We start from the raw sequence: 22,716 nt of genomic DNA on the forward strand, positions 1-22,716 counted from the left end.
TTGTATTATGAACACATTCAAAATGTCTACATACAATATAGGAAGAGAATATGCAGCTACTGTATTTAAACAATTGGTGGCAGGTGCCAGTTTAATTTATTCCATCAAATGAAAATGCACATGCTGCTAAGGCAACTATGTTCTTGTGTCTGATGAAGTCATACACTGAGATTATACATTAAAGAGGAGGAGAATATTCAAAGCAACTACCTGACTTAAAACAATACAATAAATGCACTCCATGGGAAACACCGATCATTCTTATTTAGTGATATGACTTTTTTTAACCATATTTATGAGCAGTCCTGGTTTATAATGTTTAATTGTGTAATGAGTGCATGAAATTAATTGCTCATGACTGCATCCATAAAACATATCCTAAATGTAATCACACCATAGCAATTCACACAAAAATTGGGTATACATAAATTATAACACCAGAAAGTAGAAGGAAATGTAAATTCCAAATCACCAAGCACCAGAATAGTTACAAGAGTTTGACTACTGTTTGCACAGGGGGAAATGAGAGCTGAAAGGAAGAGGCACCTCAAACATGCTCCTCTACCACCCTCTGGTGAAAGTAATATACCAATACATTTTTAAAATCTCAATAATATATTTCTTAGGTTTGGAATTTGTATACTGATTAAAAAAGTTACCCCTTTTTCTGTCATATCATTTTAGTTCTTCTTTTTAAACTTGTGCATCCAAATGCTTTTATCTTGAAAATCTCGAATCAGCTCTTACCCGGAAGTACCTTCGTGTTATTGTGCTAACGATGTGTCATCAACACATTAGGGTGGAAACAGCAAATGTTGGGTAAAATAAGAGGACAAGACCAGTGTTTTATTTTATTTAGGGGCCCGTTAAAGACAAGTAAGTTATATTGTCTTTGTCGACAGGCTGTCATAAAGTGAACACGACAGCAAGAGTTGAAAACGCACACAAACTGCTAAGCTACTTTGGTTCTCCACAACTGCACTGTTAGCATCGGGCTAACTGGCTGATCCCCTGTCTACCTGACGGGAGAGAGATGTCCTGCAGCTTATTGGAGTTCTGTCGGCTCCAGGAGCTCAAAACGGTCCGGGACTACCTGTTCCAGAGCCAGAAAAACGAGCCGGTGGAGGAGAAGAATCAAACAGGTGAGTTAAACTAGGCTAACACTATAAAGACAAGGCTAATGCAGATCTGTAGCATGCTATAAGTTAACCAAAGTGACATTAGTCCAGTTAGCTGCCTCTAGAACTAGCTAGTCGAACACTTCGCTAACCTAAGGACTGTAGCTTCATAACGGCACAGCACTGTGGCTTCAGTTCGCAAAGGGGGATTGATCTGTTTCTCTGGAACTACCTGCACTTTAATTTTTGGTTTCAGGGGATCATTATATATATATAGAGAGATACATAGTTTTTCCTTCCCAAATTGGGCAATTGTTTTGTCTCAGCTGCAGTGTTGTAGTAGTAAACAATATTTAAAAGATACAATAAGATACAACTATAATAAAAGTAAGATTTAACATTGACAACAAATGTATACAAATTCACAGTAGAAAAGACATACATCACTAGAGTATCAAAACAATTATACAAATAGAACCGTTCTGTAAGTGCTGTAAAAAAAGAATATAACACAATGCTTAATCTTAAATGAATTATATGAAAAACTGCTATTTTCTAACGGCCTTACTGTAGTTATAAAGGCAAATCCTTTGATGGTACGGCTATGCAAAGTGAATGATGGAGAGAGCTTCATCTGTGCTGTGCGATACCTTCAGCAGGGTGCTGAAAGGGAGGAGGAGAAAAGTGTCTGCCCTTTTGGCTATGAGTCATCCCACATGAGGCACCTGAACACATCACTGCAGGATGCTCAACAAAGGAGAACACACACACACAGGGGCTCTAATGCCCTTTCATGTTGATGCTTCTTAACGCAAAGATGGTGTCATCACCTTGTTCTTGTACAGCAAGGACATTGACACACACACACACACACACACACACACACACACACACACACACACACACACACACACACACACACACACACACACACACACACTACATTATTAATGTCCATGGCAACAGGATTTCAGTCTGGATTTTGCAACATCACTTAGTTCCCTCACTCTTGAGTGTGATAAGGTTATATCCCTGGAGATGCTTTGTTATTGTTTCCCTCTTGTCCTCTCATTTATTTGGTATGCTTTGGTACGGTTTCATTAACGAGTCTTTAGCGGTTTGACGCAACACTTTCCTTCTGCCTGCGATTTCACATGCTTTTTTAATGAGAAAAATAGTCAGTTTTTTTAATGAATTTAGGATCACTGTTCTGTTTGCCCAGTTATATTACAAATCAGTATGATTTCACAAGTTAATATCTATTGTAATTTCCCTTACAGAAAATGATGTGTCCTGGGAGACCTCTGAGTGGGAGTCGGCATGGGATAGTGGGGAAAACAAAGAGGAGGAAACGACTTCTGCCACAAAGGTCTGTCATTATGTGTCTCTATTTTCACATTAGGCGATCTCCATACACTTTTGATATGCATTAGCAATAGAAAACCTAAGTGGAAGTGTGGGAAATGAAAAAAAAAGTCTTGAAATATGGTTAAAATGTTTTTAAATGCGGCTGACTTGGTGTTTCAGTTCAAGCAAAATGTGACAAAGTGGAATGCCAACAGTTTATGGGGTTATCCCTCATCACTAGCAGATTGAAGGTACAGGTACCCTCCTCCCACTGACTGTCCTCTTCACCCTGCAGGTGGAGGAGGAGCCCACAGAGCAGAGGGCCCCCTGGCTGCAGGACTGTGTCGTGTCCCTGTCGCCCTGCTCCGACCTGCTGGTAGTGGCCCGCGAACAGAAGGCTGTCTTTCTCTCAGGTCAGATATTCAAACACTCACTCATCTCTTAGCACACAGAGGAGTTATACATTGCTGTTAATGATTATTCATTGTTACAGCTAAGTGGCGTACAGATGATGGCGGCAGAGAGGAGATGACCCTGGCTGTGTCCTGGACTGGAACACTCAGCACTGATGAAGGGTAAGGGTCACATTTGAGATTGTTAGTATTCTATCTTTGGACAAGTGTATAAGGAAAATGTAAGTATATTGGATGACAACAGGAAGGAGAATGACACGGACACTACTAAGGGTGAAGAAAGTCACAGTGACAATGGATAGTTGTTTGACAGTGGGGAAACAAATAAACATGAGCAAAAGGAACAGTTATTCTAAGTTCTTGAGAGAAACATTTTCTACTTTGTGTATGTTTTCTCACTACAGAGAGTGTGTGAGCAGCTCCATCTGCATACCGTTGGCAAGCCAGAAGCGGTAAGAATGACTAAAAAAGGGAATAGAGAGAAATGCAAAATGCTTTCTGTGTACATGACGATGTGTATGTGTGTGTAGGAGCTCCACAGGGAGGCCTGATTGGACATGTGTGGTCGTGGGTTTCACTTCTGGCTACGTCCGCTTCTACACAGAGGTACCTCCCCTTGGACTACAACGCTTCGTTAGCCTATGCATTCAGCAGACATTTATTATTATCATTTTTTAAATCATTCAATAAATACTCAGGAATGTCAGTATTAAATGTAAGTCCTTTCTGGTCAGAATGGCGTTCTCCTCCTGGCCCAGCTGCTGCATGAGGACCCTGTGTTGAGGCTCAAGTGTCGCACGTATGAGATCCCTCGTCATCCTGGAGTGACTGAGCAGGTAACGCACACCGAAGACTCCTACCACAACTGTGTCTGACAATCATTTTATCTAGGAAAATACACTTGTGTTGTATTGCCGAAAACAAGATGGTTTATGGAATGACATTTATATAGTGCCGTTCTAGTCTTCTAAACACTCCAATTACACTCACTGACACATTTACTGATCATTACCAAATGTTATGATGATTCTCACACACCATGATAGCCCCAAACTCAAGCCAGCAGCTACGGAAAACAGCACACAGTCTCTGCTGGTTGCCCAGCAACATCACCAGGGCAGTCGAATTGTCCAAAAATCAGCCCCTATCCACTATTCCTCTGAGTGAAACGTCACAGGGTTAAGGAATAGTGGATAGGAGAATTCAAAAGGACTTAGGAGAAGAGACTGCGGTGCTTTAGAGAATCCGACTGCACTTTCACTATCCGACGTGTTTATGATGCGCCAGCGAACCCTAAATGTGCCTCTGCTGCTGCTGTGGAGAAACTACAGTTCTCTATACAGAGGACTACAACATGGATGTTTAATAAGAAGGAGGGACGCATCTAGAGACTCTGCACCGTGCTCTGATGCTGTTGCTTTATGCTTTATGAACGTGGACAACAGAGAAACATATTCTTCATGACCAAAGTTGGAATTGAAATAAAAAAGGAAAGTGAAACTTATGCTCGTCGTCACCCTCTCCCTCTGGTACACATTAATACAAATGATCCCAATACGGATGATTGTATGAAAATATCTTAAAATAAATACAAATGTATTTATTATAAACGTAAGTCCTTAACATCTATCACTGTGTATATCACCATTCAAACATCTTTTAAAAGTTGAGCAAACCCCACACAGCTCAGTGAAATGTTGACTTTATTTGATCATTTCAGTAAAAACTAACGTTCATATTTCTCTCTTTGATTATAATACTGATGAACGTTCAGAAAAAAGCACTTTGGCAACTTACCACATACGTTTTAAAATGCTTAATAAGCACCGTAACTTTCATGATATCATTTCTCGGTCATAATCGGTTGTTTCCGTGAACGGCCGACTGTTGCGTGATGGCAAATGCTGCGGCCGCAATGCATTGTGGGGCAGCATTTTCTCCTCTCCTTTCGGTTAGGGAGGTCCAGTGGTTCCTAAGCTGAAGGAGGTTATAAAGGAAGTTTGAAACCTCCTTTCCTTTCATTTAGAGAATTCAAACGGCACTTATCATGGCTGCCACTGAGGGACTTCCGGGTCATTTCACTCCGTTAGGAAGGTTCCTAAGCTAAATGGACTATTCCACTGCAGCCCAGGACTCAGATTTTGATTCATAAAAATAATCCGGCATGTAACCCCATAAGAAAACGTACTTCTTGTTCCTTAACTTTTGTCCGTATCCCACTATGATATGTGGCAGATATTTGATAATTGTGTATTTTCTTTCTGTTGCAGCATGAAGAGTTAAGCATCCTGTACCCCGCTTCTATGGTCACCATCGACGGCTTCAGCCTCTTCCAGTCTCTGCGGGCCTGCAAGAACCAGGTGGCAAGAGGTACTGCTGCTTATGTGAGCGTGTGTGTGTGTATGTGTGCATCCAACTAACTGGCTTGTGTGTTTATAGTGTAGGATAAGAGTCATAGGGTTTTAGTGTCTAGCGAACGTGTTTTAGTGTGCTAACTATGGATGCGTTCTTCTCTTGCTGGCTGTTTGGATAGTGTTTGCCTCAATGCATTCAGGTACTAAGGAAAAAAACACAAAACTACAACTGCCCCACTCATACCCCCTTTTAGATTAGCAGCCATGCTTTAGCGGGTTTTCTCTGAGCATCTAGTCGTGCCGTGTGTGTGTGTGTGTGTGTGCGTCTTCCATTTCATTTGACCAAATGTGATTCCTGTCAATATTAATGTACCTGTTTTAAATGTAACTTAATTTCTAGACATGAGTGCTAACCAGGCTTGGAATTTCGTCATTTTAGGGGCAAGGCCATTTGGCCTTCCCGTTCACATTTTTTTCAAGGGCACAAAGGCCACATGACAGGGCACAAAGGCCGTTTGGTTAAATTACGCTGGTCAATCAACATGACTGAAAAGTGTAGCACTAACGTCAACACCAGTCGTTTTACAAATGGCTGAATAGCAATAGTGTTTCTTTAACGTATACGTTAAGTTCAGCCATAAACCACATAAGTCAGTCATGTATTATATCAAAACCGCTTAGCAAGAAAAATACTAGATTCAAAGGTGCAGCTATCTGCTAGCTTGTAGAAGCAACACTAGATGTAGACCCCTTGAAGGGAAGACGTTAGCGCTATCCAAACTAGCTAGCTATCGCTAGTTTTCATGACAAAATGTAACGAGTCAACTTTAAATAGGCTAATACAATGGTAATTACCTATCAATAGTACTTTCTATAAACACGTAAATGTTAAGTCCTTTCAAATACTACCACATACTTCAGTTAAATCATATCAAAACAGCTTGGTCCGCTTGCTTACCTGTGCTTGTCTTGCTCCCGCGGCTGAGGAGGAGGCTGTCGGGCCCCTACAGGCATGTCTGACGGAACAATCACAGCAGAGCAATCGCTCTGATCCACAGGGCACAGGCATCGCCCGGGACTATCCTACTGCGCGCACTAATATGACTTTACTAGCGTTGTTTACACTGGAACTTTTGACAGGGGCACCAAGGCCACTTTGGCCGTGAATTGCATTTTTTTTCACAGGGCATCACGGCCAAAGTGCGGGGCAACGACGGCCATGGCCGTCGTGGCCGTCGTGAAATTCCCACCCTGGTGCTAACTATAGATTATAAAACCCTTGTCAAACATTAGGTGTTTCAATGACAAGCTGTGTTTTTTATCCAACCAGCGGCAGCAGCAGGCAGTGATGTGATCCAGCCCCCTCCCCTGGCCTATAAGAAGTGGGGTCTGCAGGACATGGACGCCATTGTGGACCACTGTAGTGTGGGTAGGAAATAACTTTTAATTATCACTTATGATATACTGATTGGTGTTTTTGGCTGACCTTGTTTTGAATCACAGGGTAAAAGTGATTAGAGGTCAATTTGAATTACAGTTTAATAATATGTTGACAACAATCCGAATCTGGTTTAAATATTTGATTTAAAATAAGATTTAAAGAATGATGACAGGAAACCCTGTAAGCACTTAATCAATGTTTTCCCCACATCCCTGTTCTCCTCCGTCTCTCCTGCTGTTAGGCGTGATGACGCTGTGTGTGTTTGACCAGATGAAGAACGCTTCTATCCTCGGGGGGTTTCATGCTTCAGTCAAGGGAAACCCCCCCGCTATGAGCCAGTATGTCACTGTGGGAGGTGGGCCATACACGGGCTTCTACTATGCTGTAGAGGTGAGTGAGAGAGAGAAGGAGCAGGCTGTTTGTTTTCCAATGAGGATTACAAATAAGGCAACCTAACTGTATAACTGTATATTCAAGAGGCAGGGCCAGACATAAGAGTGCATCTAGGGCAGTGGTTCTCAAAGTGGGGGGCGCGCCCCCCCTGGGGGGCGCAGAGGCATGACATTAAAAAACAACAATCATCATTAAAAAAAATATTGATTCGAAAATACTATGATACAGTACTATTACGTCTGGGTCTCTGTGTTTCATTAAAGCTTCTGGTGCTAGCGAGCTACGCTAATGGATATAAGGAGTTTTTTCAACAACAAAGTGGAGGAGAGTCCTCTCCTGTCAGACTGAGAGACTCAGTGTTATCTCAGTGGGTCTCAAACGTTTTGGTCACCATTAATGTAAACAATTATTTCCGAGGCACACGTTTATATGATCATTATAGTTATAAAAAAATAAGAGAATAAATGAAAAACAGGTATGAAATACTATATGACATTAAAATAAGAATAAAGTTTAAAAGGGTGATTTGTAAAATATCCATAAAGAAAAAGTAAATCTGTTTACAGTTCTGTTTCATATGTGTTGAGAGATGTATCCATAGATCTCTTCATTTTGCTCTCAAAGTGCACCAGATTGATGCATTTAACTTCAATATTTAAAAATAAATCTTCCCGGGGGAGCTTGCCCCCGGACCCCCCTATGTGAGGTCCACACACCACCTATAAAAATAGCACTTTACCCCTGCTTACACCTATATGCCATGAGCTGATATCGAGCCTTCATTGTAACAGTCGCGGGTACATTGTGTGCGTGTGGGGATTGTTGCAGTAGAACATTCCACTGTAGCGCCCGGTACATTAATGGGAAACCCTAAATGTTTGAGCACCCTCTATGAAACGTCAAGCTACCCCACAGCACCCCAAAATAAATCTCTGGCGCCGCCACTGAGCCTGACTATTTGTGTTGGGGGGGGGGCCCAATTTTTTTTTTCTCCAAAGGGGGGGCCTGACAGAAAAAGTTTGAGAACCATAGATCTAGGGAGAGTAAACTCAGCTGTTGGTGTCTTTCTGTTTGTCTTCAGGGAAGCTCCCAGCCTCTCCTCTCTCACGTGGCTCTGGCTGTGGCCAGTAAACTCACCTCAGCTCTCTTCAGTGCTGCAAGGTAGTGTGTGTGTGTGTGGTGTGTGTGTGTGTGTGTGTGTGTGTGTGTGTGTGTGTGTGTGTGTGTGTGTGTGTGTGTGTGTGTGTGTGTGTGTGTGTGTGTGTGTGTGTGGTGTGTGTGTGTGTGTGTGTGTGTGTGTGTGTGTGTGTGTGTGTGTGTGTGTGTGTGTGTGTGTGTGTGTGTGTGTGTGTGTGTGTGTGTGTGTGTGTGTGTGTGTGTGTGTGTGGCAATTTGACAAAAATAAAGTTTAATAAATATATTAGTATATAATCACTAATTCTAGTTGTTGAATTGATTCTACTCCAATCAGCACATTTATTTCCAAAATGCTAAATAATTCAAGTTAAATCTTCCTTATTTTTTTACAATATTGCCTGACCATTACACTATTCCACATAAGAAAACCGTTGAAAAATATGCAAATTTAGAACATCATTATTTGAAAAAACCCATACAAACTAAATGACTAATAATACGGAACAAACTGGACAAAACTAATGACCACGTTTTCATTTGTGTAGTGCATCACTTAAATAGGGATGTCCAATGTTTCCTTGTGCCAGTGTGAGTATTTATTTCCTGTCTCATACACACTTGAAGAATGAATGCAGAACTGTTGTTAGCTATGTTCTGTTCCAACAGCCCAAAGCAGCCCAATCAATACTGTGATATATAGCCTGCTCAATGCTGCTTAATACAGGATGTTGGTTTGCTTCTATCCTCCCCTGAGTCTCCTCTCATCTCAACTGCCTGTCAGTCGCCAAATCTCCTGTATTACTTTTTCCAACTTCCTAGTCTTCCTTTATCCATTTTTCCCACATAGATTCATCATCTAATTTGTCTCTTGCTAACCTTCTTTGTGTGTTTTTCATTATTTCCTCCCAGTGGATGGTTGGGTTGGAACAAGCATAAGAATGAAGAGGAGGCAGTTCAGAAACAGAAGCCGAAGGTGGAGCCTGCTACGCCCTTGACCATCAGGTACCAGTCATGATATCTCAACACAAAGGCCTCATTGCCCCCTGAAGCATGTTCATGAACCTTCATCGTTCTTTCTCTTAAATCCACTCAGATTTGGTCTCCCAGACTCCCGTCGTCATGGCGAGTCCATCTGTCTGTCCCCCTGCAACACGCTGGCCGGAGTGACGGATGACTTTGGTCGGGTCTCGCTGCTGGACTTGGCAAGGGGCGTGGCCATCCGCATGTGGAAAGGTGAGGAGAAAGATGACCAAGGACTGAGAAGGGAACTATTAAGAGGTTTTGAAGTTGAACTCATGATGCACACAAATATTGGCGCTTCATTGGTTAGGGCAGATTTATCGGCATTGGACAGAACACACATTTTCTCCAATAAGATGCACAAGATGAAAAAGTTCAAATGTGCTGGGTTTGTGCCGACTGTTTGCCTTAGTGACAGCCTCATCCAAGCTTGTTAAACTAAGACATTTCTAGTTTTTGTTTAAAGGTGTAACATGAAAGTAAATATGGCATGTGTAATTTCCCTACTACACCTAATTGTTGTGTACCTTTTGGTAGAACATTATTCATTATGTCTGCATCTACCAATAAGCCATCACTATGATAGTTGGCATAATAACATGGTTATTCCACTAAAGGAGATTATTTATGTTCTCTCCATGAGGTGAAAGAAATGTGTACAAATGTCTGTATTGGCAATACAGACATTTACAGAAATGTTACATTTCTCTCAGTGGATTTTACAGTTTGTACAAAATATGAATACGATGCCCAAAATATTGTCATATCCAAGATTGGCAAAATTAAAATACATTAACGGAGTCTGTTCCTACTTTATAATCAATTGTGATGCATTTAATAGAAAAATTGATGTGTCCCTGAAATGTAAATGTGACCATTCATTCGTTTAACTTCCTGCAGGTTACAGAGATGCTCAGCTGGGATGGCTGCAGGTTCCAGAGGAGCGAATCGATCGAGAGTCATCCCCCTCTGCCTCCCACCCCAGACGCCATGCTTTGTTCCTGGTCATCTACGCGCCGCGCAGAGGGATCCTGGAGGTGTGGGGGATGCAGCACGGACCCCGAGTCGGAGCCTTCACTGTGGGCAAACACTGCAGGTACAAACATGCACACAAGCAAATCAGATGTGTCTTAGCCTAAAAGCATCACAAACAAGCATATCGCAAAAGCACTTGCACTGTAAAACAAATGTGAAATGTAAATTATTCTCTCATTCATGTGTTTGCACACTTACAGGTTGCTGTATGCTGGCTACCGTCTGATGGGGGTGAACAGTGTGACCAGTAAGGGCTGGCAGCTCCACACACAGCAGGTGTGTCTGCTGGATCCCATCACAGGAGCTCTGAGGACCGTCAACATCCCCTTCCACCTGGCCCTCAGGTTGGTACACGCAGGAAAACACACATACGTTCACTTTAAATAAACAGTAGATCAGCTGTCATGAAGGCAATTTAAAGGCACAGTGAACAACCTCTGAAGCACACTAGTCAATATGTCAGATATAATGCATGCAAAAACCAAATGGTAAAATACACATTTCTTATTTTTGTACATATTTCGCTCCCTAAATTCGGCAAAACCCTTATTTGGATAATGCTAATGAATGTTAAGGCGATGGAATTTGTAATAACTGGACTGTAATCATTTACATTTGCACGGTCTTCAACCACAACTACAAAAGCCGTCATACTCTTTCAAAACGCTTGCCCTCAATCATAGGCTGTGATACCTTGTTCCTAGTCTACAAGCATTTTTAAGACACGAGTGCTGCACGGAATCTATTCAAACCGTATCTTTGTCCATTTCAGTGACAAGAAGAGTGAGCGAGCCAAAGATATGCACCTGTTAAAGAAACTGACTACTCTCCTCAGGAGCAGAGAGGTGGAGCCCGGTAAGAGATCCTCGAGTGAGATCAGAATGGAGGTTTAGATATAATTCTATAAACTGAGATCCAAAATCCATCCGTATCTAAGTCCTACTCACTCGTCTTTTCTTTCAGATATATTGGAGAGCGAAGCCAAAAGTGCGCTGCTGGACATCAAACATCCCGCCATTAAAAAGCAGGTATAAACAAATATAAAATACTGATTGCTTCAGACACGAATAGAGAGGCCTATTTCTTTGTGGTCACAGTTGTATTTCTAATTGCAGTCTTTGCACTTTCCTTTTAGGCTTTGGAGTCACTACTGTCCAATAAGAATGCCCCTGTCTCTTGTCTTGCTAACATCACATCTGCCTTATATGACACTCTAAAGCAACAAGGTAATGATTCAGTTTATATTTAAGAATTTTTTTTTGTTGATATATCTAAGATGTAATAATAAGAGTCCTTGACTGGTTTCCAAAAAATGTGCCCAGCTTAATGGCTGAAATTTGAACTAGTGTAAATGTGAAGCTATGTACATATCATACAAATGGAAATGAATTTCTGTGTTGTGTATGTGTGCATTACAGACCCAGATGAAGTGGATCCAGCTCTACAGCAGCTCTGCTCCTCTCAGCTGAAACTTCTTCAGCTCTACTCTGACATCCAGCAGCTGCACTCTGCTGCAGACACAGAGACCTGCCCTGGAAATGTGAGAGGACACACCTACAGAAAGCTCGTTCATAGTACTCGCATAAACAACAAATTGTAAAACAACAAGGGATAAAAACATTATAAAAGATTGTATATTTTTAAAATAGTAAAAGTAATAATAAACTATAATATAGGTCCAAAGATGGAGAACCATAAAACAACAAATATTTCAAAAAACATGGATGAAGAAACAGGTATTGTGGTCAAACTTAGAGATGAACAATTTGTAGAAACAAATGTGTTTTGCATGCTTAATGACTTAACTAAATCAATAATTGATTCGTCAACCAAATTGTTTGAGTATTAGTCGTCTAGGAATTTTGTAGGTCTAGGAAACCTCTTGAAAGAACAGGCTCACAATGTTGCTATTTTTGTAATATCTATCCTTATTTCATGCAGCGGGACCTTATGATCTATCATTACCTTATTTATGATTGTTTGCTTGTTTTTTCCTCACTTAAACGGATGTACACTAAAAAATACCGATGTGGTCGGTCCCCCCAGGAGGAGTCTCTGGAAGGCATCGAGGAGGAGCTGTCCCGTGTTGGTCCTACCTTACAACGCTACGCTCAGCTCACCACCCGACCCAGTGTGTCCTTCGCCCAGGACTCGCCCAACTCCCTCCTGCCCGCCCAGGCCTTCCTCTCCCAGATGGAGTGCACCGAGGGAGAGGAGCTGAGGGTAATCCGCGGCTCTGAAACCCAATGGAATCAGCTAGGTAGGGTAACATGACACTAAGATGTTTAAGTGTTTGTCTAATACCAGAGAAATATTCAAAACAAGTTTTATGGAGGAGAACAGAAATGCAATGTTTTCAACCCTTTGATGAACAGAAATCTCAGTGACTTCAGACATCTTGAGTACACTCCATGAATCCAGACTGAGGACTTTAATCGTGTGTTTCCTTCACAGGGAACTTTATGTTCTGGGGTTGTCTGTGTGGAAAGAGCCCACTCCATAAAATGTGTGATACACTGCAGCAGGCAGGCATCAGTCCCCAGCAGCTCCTGGTAAGATGGATGAAGAAGCTGATAAATAGGATAATGATATGTATTTCTTTAAAATGATAATGTGGCGGTTCCTTTTCTAAGTCTAATCTAAATTGTTTCCATCATATGTCAATAACCTAAGAAGAGTTGAAAAAAAAGGTTTTGCCAGGTTCATAGTTTTTACGTTTCTTAAAAAAAGAACCTTATGTTAAAATGGTGGGAACATAACTTTCTTTTTTTTAAATCGGTGAATACATAATTTTTTGCAGGATCATGTTTGTTGTTGTAATACTCATTGGGTTACGAATTGCACCACCATAACATGTACTGAATAGAGCTAAAATCTTTCATAGGAGTTATTCCAGGCAAAAGAGACATAATAATGTAATATAACATACTATTTATAAAATATATAGGAATACCTGTTGTTTAGAGTGCAAGGAGACACTAAACCTCACCTATTTAGAACATGGGGTAATGGTGCACTTCAACATTGTGTGGCCAGAATAAATATAACAACAACAAACACTTCAAAATGATCCTGACATAAATGTTTTCCACCTGTTCTTAAGGAGAGAAAGCAATATAGATCCGGCTTAGATAATGGTCATCAGGTAGTTTTTTCTTTTTGTAGAATGTTTCCCATAGCCCTAAAAACTGCCATGTGAAAAATGTGCATTACAGCAGTCTTTAGGACATTCCTCTTTCTTTCAGTCCCTGTTGCTGAGTGTGTGGTTGCAAAGAGAGAAGGAGGTGCTACAGAAACCAGAAGAAACTGTAACAAATCTACACGCACTACTCATCGCCCTTAGCAACATGAAAGGTATGTGCATGTCTCCAAAGTGTACTGACATATTTGCTTGAATATCTGTCAAGTCAAACCAATAAAAAAGGAGAAGAGAGGCCGAGTACACCTGCTGCAGAGCCACTATTTCAAGTATACTACGCCATCGAGTGGCGCCGAATGCTGGGCATTTAACATGCATTTAAACAGTCCTTCGGCGCCACTCGATGACGTAGTATACTTGAAATAGTGGCTCTGCAGCAGGTATACTCGACATTGAGAAACGGCCAGAGTCACCATTTCTTCTTCTCTCTCTTTTCTCAATAGGTGCAGTTGAGGATTCCTGGGACCCCCAGTCTATCTCTCCCTGGTGGCAGCAGGTCCGCACTACATGCATCCAGTCCCACAATGCTGCTGCTGCTCTGCTGGCTGCTTTTGTTGCTCACCGCGCTACCAAAGCTAGTATCACAAGCCGGGCTGACAGCAAGGTAGGGAAGTCTCATGCACATACACACATAGAAATACAGATTTGCAACACTAACAGCACTATGACGTCATTTCTTTTGGGTCTAATATTGACACTTAAACCATACTTCCTGACTTCCTGCTTGTTTTATGTGTTTGTGTGTGACAGTTTCAGTCAGAGTGGGAGGCAGTGTCCCTTGAGCTGGAGCAGTGGCTGGTGTGTGTTCGCCAGCTGGAGGATGTGTTGGTGCTGCAGACTCTGCTATTGGTGCCTCCTCCTCAGGGCGCAATAGGGGGCGCTGCACCACAGTGCTCCATCAAAACGCTGCTGGAGGGAGGCACAGGTAGAATAAAGAGGTTCCTCAGGGACATTAACAGGCATAAAGCATTATTCCTACATGCTTCTTTTTTTACGTTACCTTATTATGAAGTATTTTCATTCTTTCTTATACTCATACTTCTTTCAGTACTCATATTCTGTTTTTTAGTTCATAACACAGATCGTTTTATATATTTTATTTAATCCTGTTCTTTTCATCTATCTAATTCATTAATTTATCTAATTATCTATATAGGCGGTATTGCCGACAGTATCTCCAAGTGGGTGTTTAGGCACAACTTGGCCCCTGAGCGATTGAAGGAGATTCTCCAAAAGAAAGAAGAGGCAGATGAAAAACTCGAGCAGAAGTCCGGTGAAGGAAAGGAGCCGGAGGAGGGGAATCAAGAGGACACAGACAGAACAGCAGGTCAGAACTTAGGACTGAATAAGATCTCATAGCAAATCTTGGCTTCTGATAAAAAATAGTTTGAATACAGACACATTGAGGTTAATTCATTATGTGTTTTTCAGAGCTGCTAGTGGCAGTTTGCCAGCGCTTCCCTCACTCCCTGTCTCCTGACCTGCTCTCCGCCCACTGCTGCTGGGAATATGTGGTGCAGTGGAACAAAGACCCCGAGGTACACATTCACACATGCACATAAATCTTTCTGTTTATTAAATAATATAGATTTGAGCTTATTTCTATTGTCCTCAATTTACCTAATTATATATTAACTTGATTCTTTCAATTCCATATTCCAGTACAAAATTAAATTAGCTAATTCCAATACCAGGTTCTAATTCCAATTCCAGGTTCCAATTCCACAGTTTTAAGGTTCTTATCCCAAATTCCAAATTGCTATTCAAGTTCCATATTCCAAATTCCATTTCCAGGTTCTAATTCAAAATTTCAATTCCACATTCTAGATTCCAATTCTACATTTTCCAATAAAAAAATTCTAGGTTCCAAATCCCAATTCCACTTCCAAAGTTTTGATTCCAAATCCCAATTCCAGGTTGTCATTTCACATTCTAAATTCCAAGTTCCGATTCCAAATTCCAATAACAGGTTCTAAATTCCAATTCTAAGTTCCGATTCCAAATATGAATTCCAATTCCCGATTCCAATTTCCAATTCATATTCCAAGTTCCAATTCCATATTCCACTTAATTTACATTTTCAAATCCACATTCTAAGTTCCAAATTATAATTCCAGATTTTAACTTCATATTCCAATTCCAAATTCCAGGTTCCAATTCCACATTACAATGAAAGTTTACAATTTAAAGGTGGGGTAGGTAAGTTTGAGAAACTGGCTCGAGATACACTTTTTGTTATATTCCATGGAATGCTCTTAACATCCCGATAGCAATGAATATCTGTGCACAAACTTATCTCGTTCCCTCATTGGTCATGTGCGCGTTCGTGTGTGTTGGAGGATTTTTTCCGGCTGTGTATTTTCAAATTCTAGCGCACTCAAGCTGGTTTCTCCAAAATTACCTACCCCACCTTTAAGGCTTCAAATCCACATTCTAAATTCCAAATTCTAATTCCAGGTTTTAATTCCATATTCCAATTCTATATTCCATATTCAAATTCCATGTTCTAAATTCCAATTTTAGGTTCTAGTTCCAGGTTCCAATTTGTTTGTGTAGGTTTTTTATTAGTGCGAATGCTGTTTACAGCATTCCACTATAGTTCTTCAAATCTTTATTCTTCAACTTCCTATTATTTCACCAAATAGTTTGGCTCTCAATAACTTCAGCATACTTTCAGCTACAGAAACCATTCAAATATCAAAATATTCAGCCTTTTCAGCACATGATGGGACACTTTCAACTTTTTCAAAATATTTTATACTTTTTGAAATATTCAGCTTTTTAAACTCTTTTTTTTAACATGTAACTCAATGGGAGGAACCTTCAAATCCTCTTTTACCTACACCTTGCGCCAAATGCTACTCCTTCCTCAAACTTTCAGCTAGAGACTTAATTCCAACTTTAAAACGCTCAAGTCATTCAGCTATACAACTTATTCTTCAGATTGTTCATATCTTTTATACTTTTTGAGATATTTAACTTAGTTTGGAGCTTGGTAAAGAGGCCTTCTTCAGATTTTAACATTAGTGTGTATTGCGCCGCTCGTTAAGTCTAGAGTGCTTTGATCTCAAAACAGAGTGGAGGACTACGACGGAGTATTAGGGCCACACTTAGAAAAAAAAAACAGAGATTTCGAGAATAAAGTCGTAATAATACGAGAATAAAGTCATAGTTACGAGAATAAAGTCGTAATAATACGAGAATAAAGTCATAGTTACGAGAATAAAGTCGTAATAATACGAGAATAAAGTCATAGTTACGAGAATAAAGTCGTAACATTACGAGAATAAAGTCATAATTACGAGAATAAAGTTGTAATTTCACAAGTGACTTGAGAAGCGGACTTGGAGGAGATTAGCAATTCTTTGTTAGTAATTCTATCGCTCGAAGTGGAGTGGAGTCGAAAGAGATGAGTTTTCAGTCTGCGCCGGAAGATGTGTAGGCTTTCTGCTGTCCTGATTTCAATGGGGAGCTCATTCCGATTCCACTACAAGGCTATCGTTCGACTCCTTCTGGATTCAAAGCCTTGATTACAAGTCTCATCGTTTCTTGTGAAACAACAAATCCTCTTTGAACAGCTCGTAGATGTAACCAACGATAGCCTTGTAGTCGGCCAGAACCAGCCATTTCCTCCTGCAGAAAGAAGACAATCTCCTTCAAGTCCGTTTGGTTCTTTCTTCGAAATAGACATAGTTTATTGCACAACCTTTTCAAAGTTCTAATACTTATGATAATCTGATGCTGATGTGCCAAAAGATTAAGTATTTCGTTATTTAAGAAACCTAAACTTAAGTAGTACTGCTTCACAAGATGCTCCACATTCCTCATTTTATTGCAGAACGTTGCTGTTGTCTCCTTCTCAAGTCACTTATGAAACTACGACTTCAATCTCGTAATTATGACTTTATTCTCGTAACATTACGACTTTATTCTCGTAACTATGACTTTATTCTCGTATTATTACGACTTTATTCTCGAAATCTCTCTTTTTTTTTTCTAAGTGTGGCCCTAATACTCCGTCGTAGAGGACAGCTTGAAATTCGCCCCAAATTTTTTTTAAACCTGCCATAATTCCCAAACCCTACACTCCTTGGACATCATTTTTCATGAAAAACGTAGGAAAATCTCTCCTACGTTGAAAAAACCCAACAAATTATGCAAAACAAAATTAAACAAAATGCCTCTTGAGGGCATGAAGTGACAAAAACGTTCAACATGTCTCCATTAAGGCCCATTGTAAATTCAGCCTGATCTGTCCTCAGAGCACCAGCTGCACACCTTTTAGTAAAAATGCCACATTATTGACCAGAAAGTGCACAAAAAGCAGATTCCGACGCTCCTCACGGTCCTGACATCCTCCACGCGTTGACATTTTACCGAAAGCAGCTACCATTTTTTAACTATAGTTCAGAACAATGGAAAGGCTGTCCTTTCACAGCACATCTCCATGGAAACCTTTGATCTCTGGGCTCACGTACACAGGTGTTTGATAAAATTAATTCACTACTACTTACATTTAATATTTAACTCCTTCTGCCTACTTTCAGCTACAGAAACCATTAAACTATTAAATGATTCAGCTATTTCAGGACATTGAGGCTATACATTTTGTTGTTTATACCTTCTTTTTTTTTAAAAACCTTTTCTTTTAAATATTAAGCTTCTTCACTATTTTTCCTACTCTTCCAGTTTAACATTTCACTTTCAAGTTTTCAACAAAGTCATTGCAATGCATTTGAGCTGTAACAATTTTGATTCAAATCATTTCACTTTTCTGCATTTCTCCGCTAAGTTCAGCAACACACTTACTTGGTTTTTGTAAAATATTCAGCTTTTTCAGCTAAATTCAGCAACAAATGTACAGTTTACAGCATTCACACGCATTTTCAGCAGGAAATGCATTTTCTAGTTTGTTCTTAAGTTTGAAGTTATCTGTAAAGAAAACTATTATGAATGTAATGAATACATCTGGACTGACTCCTGATTCTCTTCGTAGGAGGGCCAATATTTATGGTGTGCTGTGGAACATTTGAAGCTGGTCTCCAGTCCACATATCCAGCTAGGTGAGAGGCTTTTCTTTACCAATCATTTAATATAATAGTTTTTCAAATCTATCTAATAATATTATGTCAAATCCATTAGGTAAACGGTGAACTGCTCTTTAGGTATGCATTAAATAACAACTCAAATATATCCTCAGAGTGAAAATAATACAGCAGCAGAATATATCAATGTCCCCTCAAATCAGTACCTTCTGAAAGTGACGGTCTCTACTGTGTCGTTGGATTTTCCTCTCAGGTATTTCTGCGATGATGTGGAGCACGTTCATTGTGAAGCGCTTCTCAGCAGCAGCCTACCTCATGGAGAAGGTAAGTCACACACACACATACTATGCCTATGTGTTTTCGAGTCTGAGAGGCACTAAATGAGATGTTCACACTTCTTGTTCCTAGGTGGGGAAAGCACCCAAAGATCGCTTATGTCGACGGGTAAATACATTTGAATTGAAGTTATTTCTGATTGTATAATGATGTTATTAGGATGCCATATTAAGGACATGTATTCGTTTGTGCAGGACATCGGGATGGGAGACAAAGCCGTGACTTCTTTCCTGGGCTGTTGTGTGCAGCTGCTGCAGATCCTCATGGAGGTGACTGGAGTATTGGTTAAAAATACGAGCCCTTTGTCTTTTATAGATGACCCTGTAAGTAAAGACATTCCTGTAAAAAGCATGGAGAAACCACTAGCCCTACTAACCACATCTGTACTTGATACACATGTGATGTAGCATGCTGCTTGCAATTAGAATTGGTGTCTGATATGGTTTCTTCACAAAATAGTTCAATCACCTTGTTAAAAAAATCAAAAGTAAAGGAGAGACACTACAGGTCAGTAGGGTAAAACAGTATATCTGATATCACCATGAAACTTCCCTCAGTTTATTTCTATCTGTATTACTGATGTGTCTTTTCAATAGCCTAACATTGGACTTGTTATAGAAACAAAATATCCCAAACTTAATAAATGGGCCTGTAGTGACCCTTCAATCAACTGCAGGTTACGAGTTTCCACATCACACCACGAGTCAGTATGCAACTTACTCGTGATTGGCTTGCATGTCACAAATCCTGCTCGTATTAAACTCACTTTCATGAAGCTCAGAGAAGCCTTCAGCAGATGAAATGGATAAATGGCCTTCGGGTGTCAAATAGCAGGATCCTGCTCAGTGAATCTCAAACCCAACAGTGCCAGGAAAATGAGAAAAGCACACTTTTTGAGGGCTTTACATTTGTGCATGTGTGTATTCTGCACTTTAAATATGTGGGGTAACAATGTTAATTAACCATATGTTGTTTACTAACCCACACGCCTTTCTCATCATCACCTCCTCTGTTGCGTTTCCCCGCAGGCGGACTCTGCTGTGGAGGAGGTCTCGGCCCCGGAGCTGTCCATGGAGGAGGCGTGGTGCGGGGCAGAGGGCCCGGCGTCTCTGGCTGAGATGGCCCTGGAGCAGAGGGGCGTCCACTACCCTCTGGTGCAGCACCACTGCCTGGTCGCCTCCCTGCTACATGCTGCTATGACCTTTAGCCTGAAGGTCAAACCTCTCAGCCTGTTTGACAGCAAGGTGAGGAGACTGCGGACACACATATACTCATGATTAGAGAAGGATTAGATTATACACACATTTACATTTCGTCTAACGATAGTCAGACCTGAGAGATCCGATTCATTTCTTTTTTTCCTTTCTAAGAACTCAAATTGACAGCATACAGAAACTGTTTTCAATATAACAGTAATGAGTTAAACTAACAGTAATTTCTTTATTAACTCATTTAAACTTTTTATTGTGTCAGAAAACAAGGTAAATTAAGTTTTTAAATGTAGGTTTCTTATTTTGTAACATGGCACTCCTTATTTGGGCTATTGAATGTTTACACTTATACAATACAAAAAAGTCACCAGGGACTTTGAATTCAATACTTAGTTTAATATTGTATTCTTTTTAAGATTGTGATCCTAGCATTGGTTAAGTGTCGTTTGTTAACTTTGCTACCTGTTATAAGTAACCAAAGGGAAATAGTATAAAGAACACTCTCCTTTGGTTGTTATTACAAAAACTAAACCCTATTGTATTGAGTTATTTGTGCACCAACATGTCTGTGTCTGCTTTCTCAGGGTAAGAATGCTTTCTTCAGAGATCTGACCACCATCCAGCTGATGCCCAGCGGAGACATGGACCCCGGCCTGGTGTCAATAAGACAAGAGGTGAGAGCTGGTGTTACAACGACGGGTCAACAGAAAAAGAAGATCTTAAAACAAAGGATTTTTCCTCATCTGCTTCCGTCTCTTCTTCCCTCTCCGTACCCGTCCTCTCATCTACGTTTCCCTCCTTCCTCCTGTGTTCAGTTCCTCCTCCGGGTGCTGACGGCCTGGGTGCAGGCTATCAACGATCCGTCCATCCCAGCCTCCGGCAACACGTCCCCCTCTCCCCCCTCAAATAGCCCCAAGGCTGACTGGTGGCCCTCGCTGTGTCTGGAGCTGGGCTCCCTGCTGCAGGTCAACCCCGACATCCTGAGGAGACACCTGGTCTGTGAGCTCTACAGCCAGGGCCTGGACCCCCGCGCTGAGGAGGCAAGGGAACATGTGCTTTCCTTTGTGGCAGGCACACACTAACAACAAACTATTCTCCTGACCACAGGGCTTGATTCAGTCCAGTATCCTGCTCTGATTCCTCTTACCCCCCCCAGGTGATGCTGGAGGTGGAGGATAAGGACGTGCTGGGCTCCCAGCTGCTGGTGCTGACGGGACAGAGGCTGAGCTACTGTCTGCTCCACAGCCAGAGTCAGACGCAGCCCGCCATGGAGCTGCTGGCCCGCCTGCCCCCCACCCTTTGCACATGGATCAAGGCGATGGTGAGGCACCAGACAATGTCATCTTATACACTGAGGACATTTCTGACTGGACACTGGACCACAAATCCTCAAATCAACCTTACTGTCTGCAGCTACAGAGCTACAAAAGCTAACAGACTACTGAAACAAATTAAATAATTCAGTGTTCTCACTCAACAGGATTCTTTTCATTTTCTTTTTTAACCCTTGTGCATCCTATTTCTTTTTTTAATTGCTCTGACATCCATTAAAGGTCTATAGTGTATATTTGTATTATTTTCGATTATCACAAAGTCAAATATTTTATATATGATCCTGGAAATCACCAGCAAATATTCATTTATTTTAGAATGTTAACCCTTTAAATAGCAGTTTCTTTACACAATGCCACGGTTTTATGGGAAACACAAAGAGTTTGTCCACTGATAGTATTTCCCCTGATTGGAACACACACCATGTTGCCCTTATGGTCTTGCTGCCTGTTTACCAGCGTAATATTGATAACATGTTGTTTTGTCCTGTAGGACCCCAGTGAGCTGCGCTGCCCCCTCGTCCCCCTGTCCCAGACCAGCAGGCTGGTGGGCCGGCTGGTTGAGATCCTGCCGGAGAACCACGCCCAGTACATTCTGGCCCTGCACCTGCTGGAGGCTGTGGAGGCCCTCTCTGCTGAGGGCTGACCCCGAGAGGTGGAGGGCAGCAGCTTCAAAGGCAGGGTCAGCGAGGGCAGGTGGAGAGAAGGAACCACGTCTGTACCACTTTAGGGTAACGAGAAAATATGATTAACGGCCTTCTGAACTTCTTTGTCATGGAGATTTTGTGTTTCGTCACTCAGCTCATGTTAAGATATCTTTGTTCTCACAACTTAATTGAAGAAAGATTAAGAGTGCATATTATAGCCTTTTAACCTTTTTTTTAATCCATCATATTTTCCGCGCATGTAACATGAATTGTATTGTGTTATTGAAGATTATTGTCTGAAAAATAAGTTTAAGGAATGGTTATTAATGGACAGGGCATGTTTGTCTGAGGAACTTTAGAGATCACACGTCAGTGTTGGTGTCCTAACTGTGTGCCATATCAGAGTTCAGTTCTCCTTCTTCCTTTCTCCCTCCCATGGACAAGAGATGTATCATAAAGAAATATGGACCTTATTTTTTATTTATATATACAGACAGTACTATACTATCTGTGCCTGTTTGTCTCCTATTCTGTAGTCTGTGTCATTGCAGAATAAAGAGCTTTCTAATGCAATGTCATTAGCCGATCATTTCATTACTCTCATGTCATGTCTAGAGATAAAACTCCATTTATTTATCATTTAGAGACTTTTCTTCCACACACCATTATTGAAAGTGTTGTCACATAGT

At 41.0% G+C, this 22,716-nt stretch overlaps 1 protein-coding gene across 2 annotated transcripts; it reads left to right on the plus strand.

The window, feature by feature from the left end:
- Positions 1 to 759: 759 nt before the first annotated feature.
- On the plus strand, positions 760 to 22,600 carry rab3gap2 (RAB3 GTPase activating protein subunit 2 (non-catalytic)). 2 transcript variants are annotated; one of them, XM_034222054.1, is made up of 35 exons: positions 760 to 1,142; positions 2,399 to 2,487; positions 2,761 to 2,878; positions 2,959 to 3,040; positions 3,283 to 3,330; positions 3,409 to 3,484; positions 3,613 to 3,714; positions 5,149 to 5,248; positions 6,563 to 6,661; positions 6,915 to 7,063; positions 8,148 to 8,227; positions 9,113 to 9,205; positions 9,297 to 9,436; positions 10,124 to 10,319; positions 10,459 to 10,602; positions 11,031 to 11,113; positions 11,222 to 11,286; positions 11,394 to 11,484; positions 11,677 to 11,798; positions 12,305 to 12,518; positions 12,713 to 12,810; positions 13,504 to 13,612; positions 13,901 to 14,061; positions 14,208 to 14,382; positions 14,614 to 14,784; positions 14,889 to 14,995; positions 18,454 to 18,520; positions 18,756 to 18,826; positions 18,911 to 18,946; positions 19,033 to 19,161; positions 19,867 to 20,082; positions 20,634 to 20,723; positions 20,865 to 21,089; positions 21,206 to 21,370; positions 21,874 to 22,600. In XM_034222054.1, exons 1-35 carry the CDS (start codon positions 1,034 to 1,036, stop codon positions 22,024 to 22,026), a joined length of 4,173 nt encoding a protein of 1,390 aa, XP_034077945.1. In that variant the 5' UTR covers positions 760 to 1,033; the 3' UTR covers positions 22,027 to 22,600. The 2 variants fall into 2 exon arrangements, with proteins under 2 accessions (XP_034077945.1, XP_034077946.1); XM_034222055.1 differs by having other exon boundaries at positions 19,033 to 19,107.
- The last annotated feature ends 116 nt before the right edge of the window (positions 22,601 to 22,716 follow it).

The sequence above is a fragment of the Gymnodraco acuticeps genome, unplaced genomic scaffold (genome assembly GCF_902827175.1).
Source record: "Gymnodraco acuticeps unplaced genomic scaffold, fGymAcu1.1, whole genome shotgun sequence".
In the NCBI taxonomy this organism is placed as follows: Eukaryota; Metazoa; Chordata; class Actinopteri; order Perciformes; family Bathydraconidae; genus Gymnodraco; species Gymnodraco acuticeps.

Bases quoted from the DNA above. Each gene is read 5' to 3' on its own strand.
- rab3gap2 (XM_034222054.1), top strand. From the start codon at position 1,034: ATGTCCTGCAGCTTATTGGAGTTCTGTCGGCTCCAGGAGCTCAAAACG. The intron at 2,879-2,958 runs GTCAGATATTCA...TCATTGTTACAG, and splicing joins GAAGGCTGTCTTTCTCTCAG to CTAAGTGGCGTACAGATGAT. The intron at 18,521-18,755 runs GTGAGAGGCTTT...TTTTCCTCTCAG, and splicing joins CAGTCCACATATCCAGCTAG to GTATTTCTGCGATGATGTGG.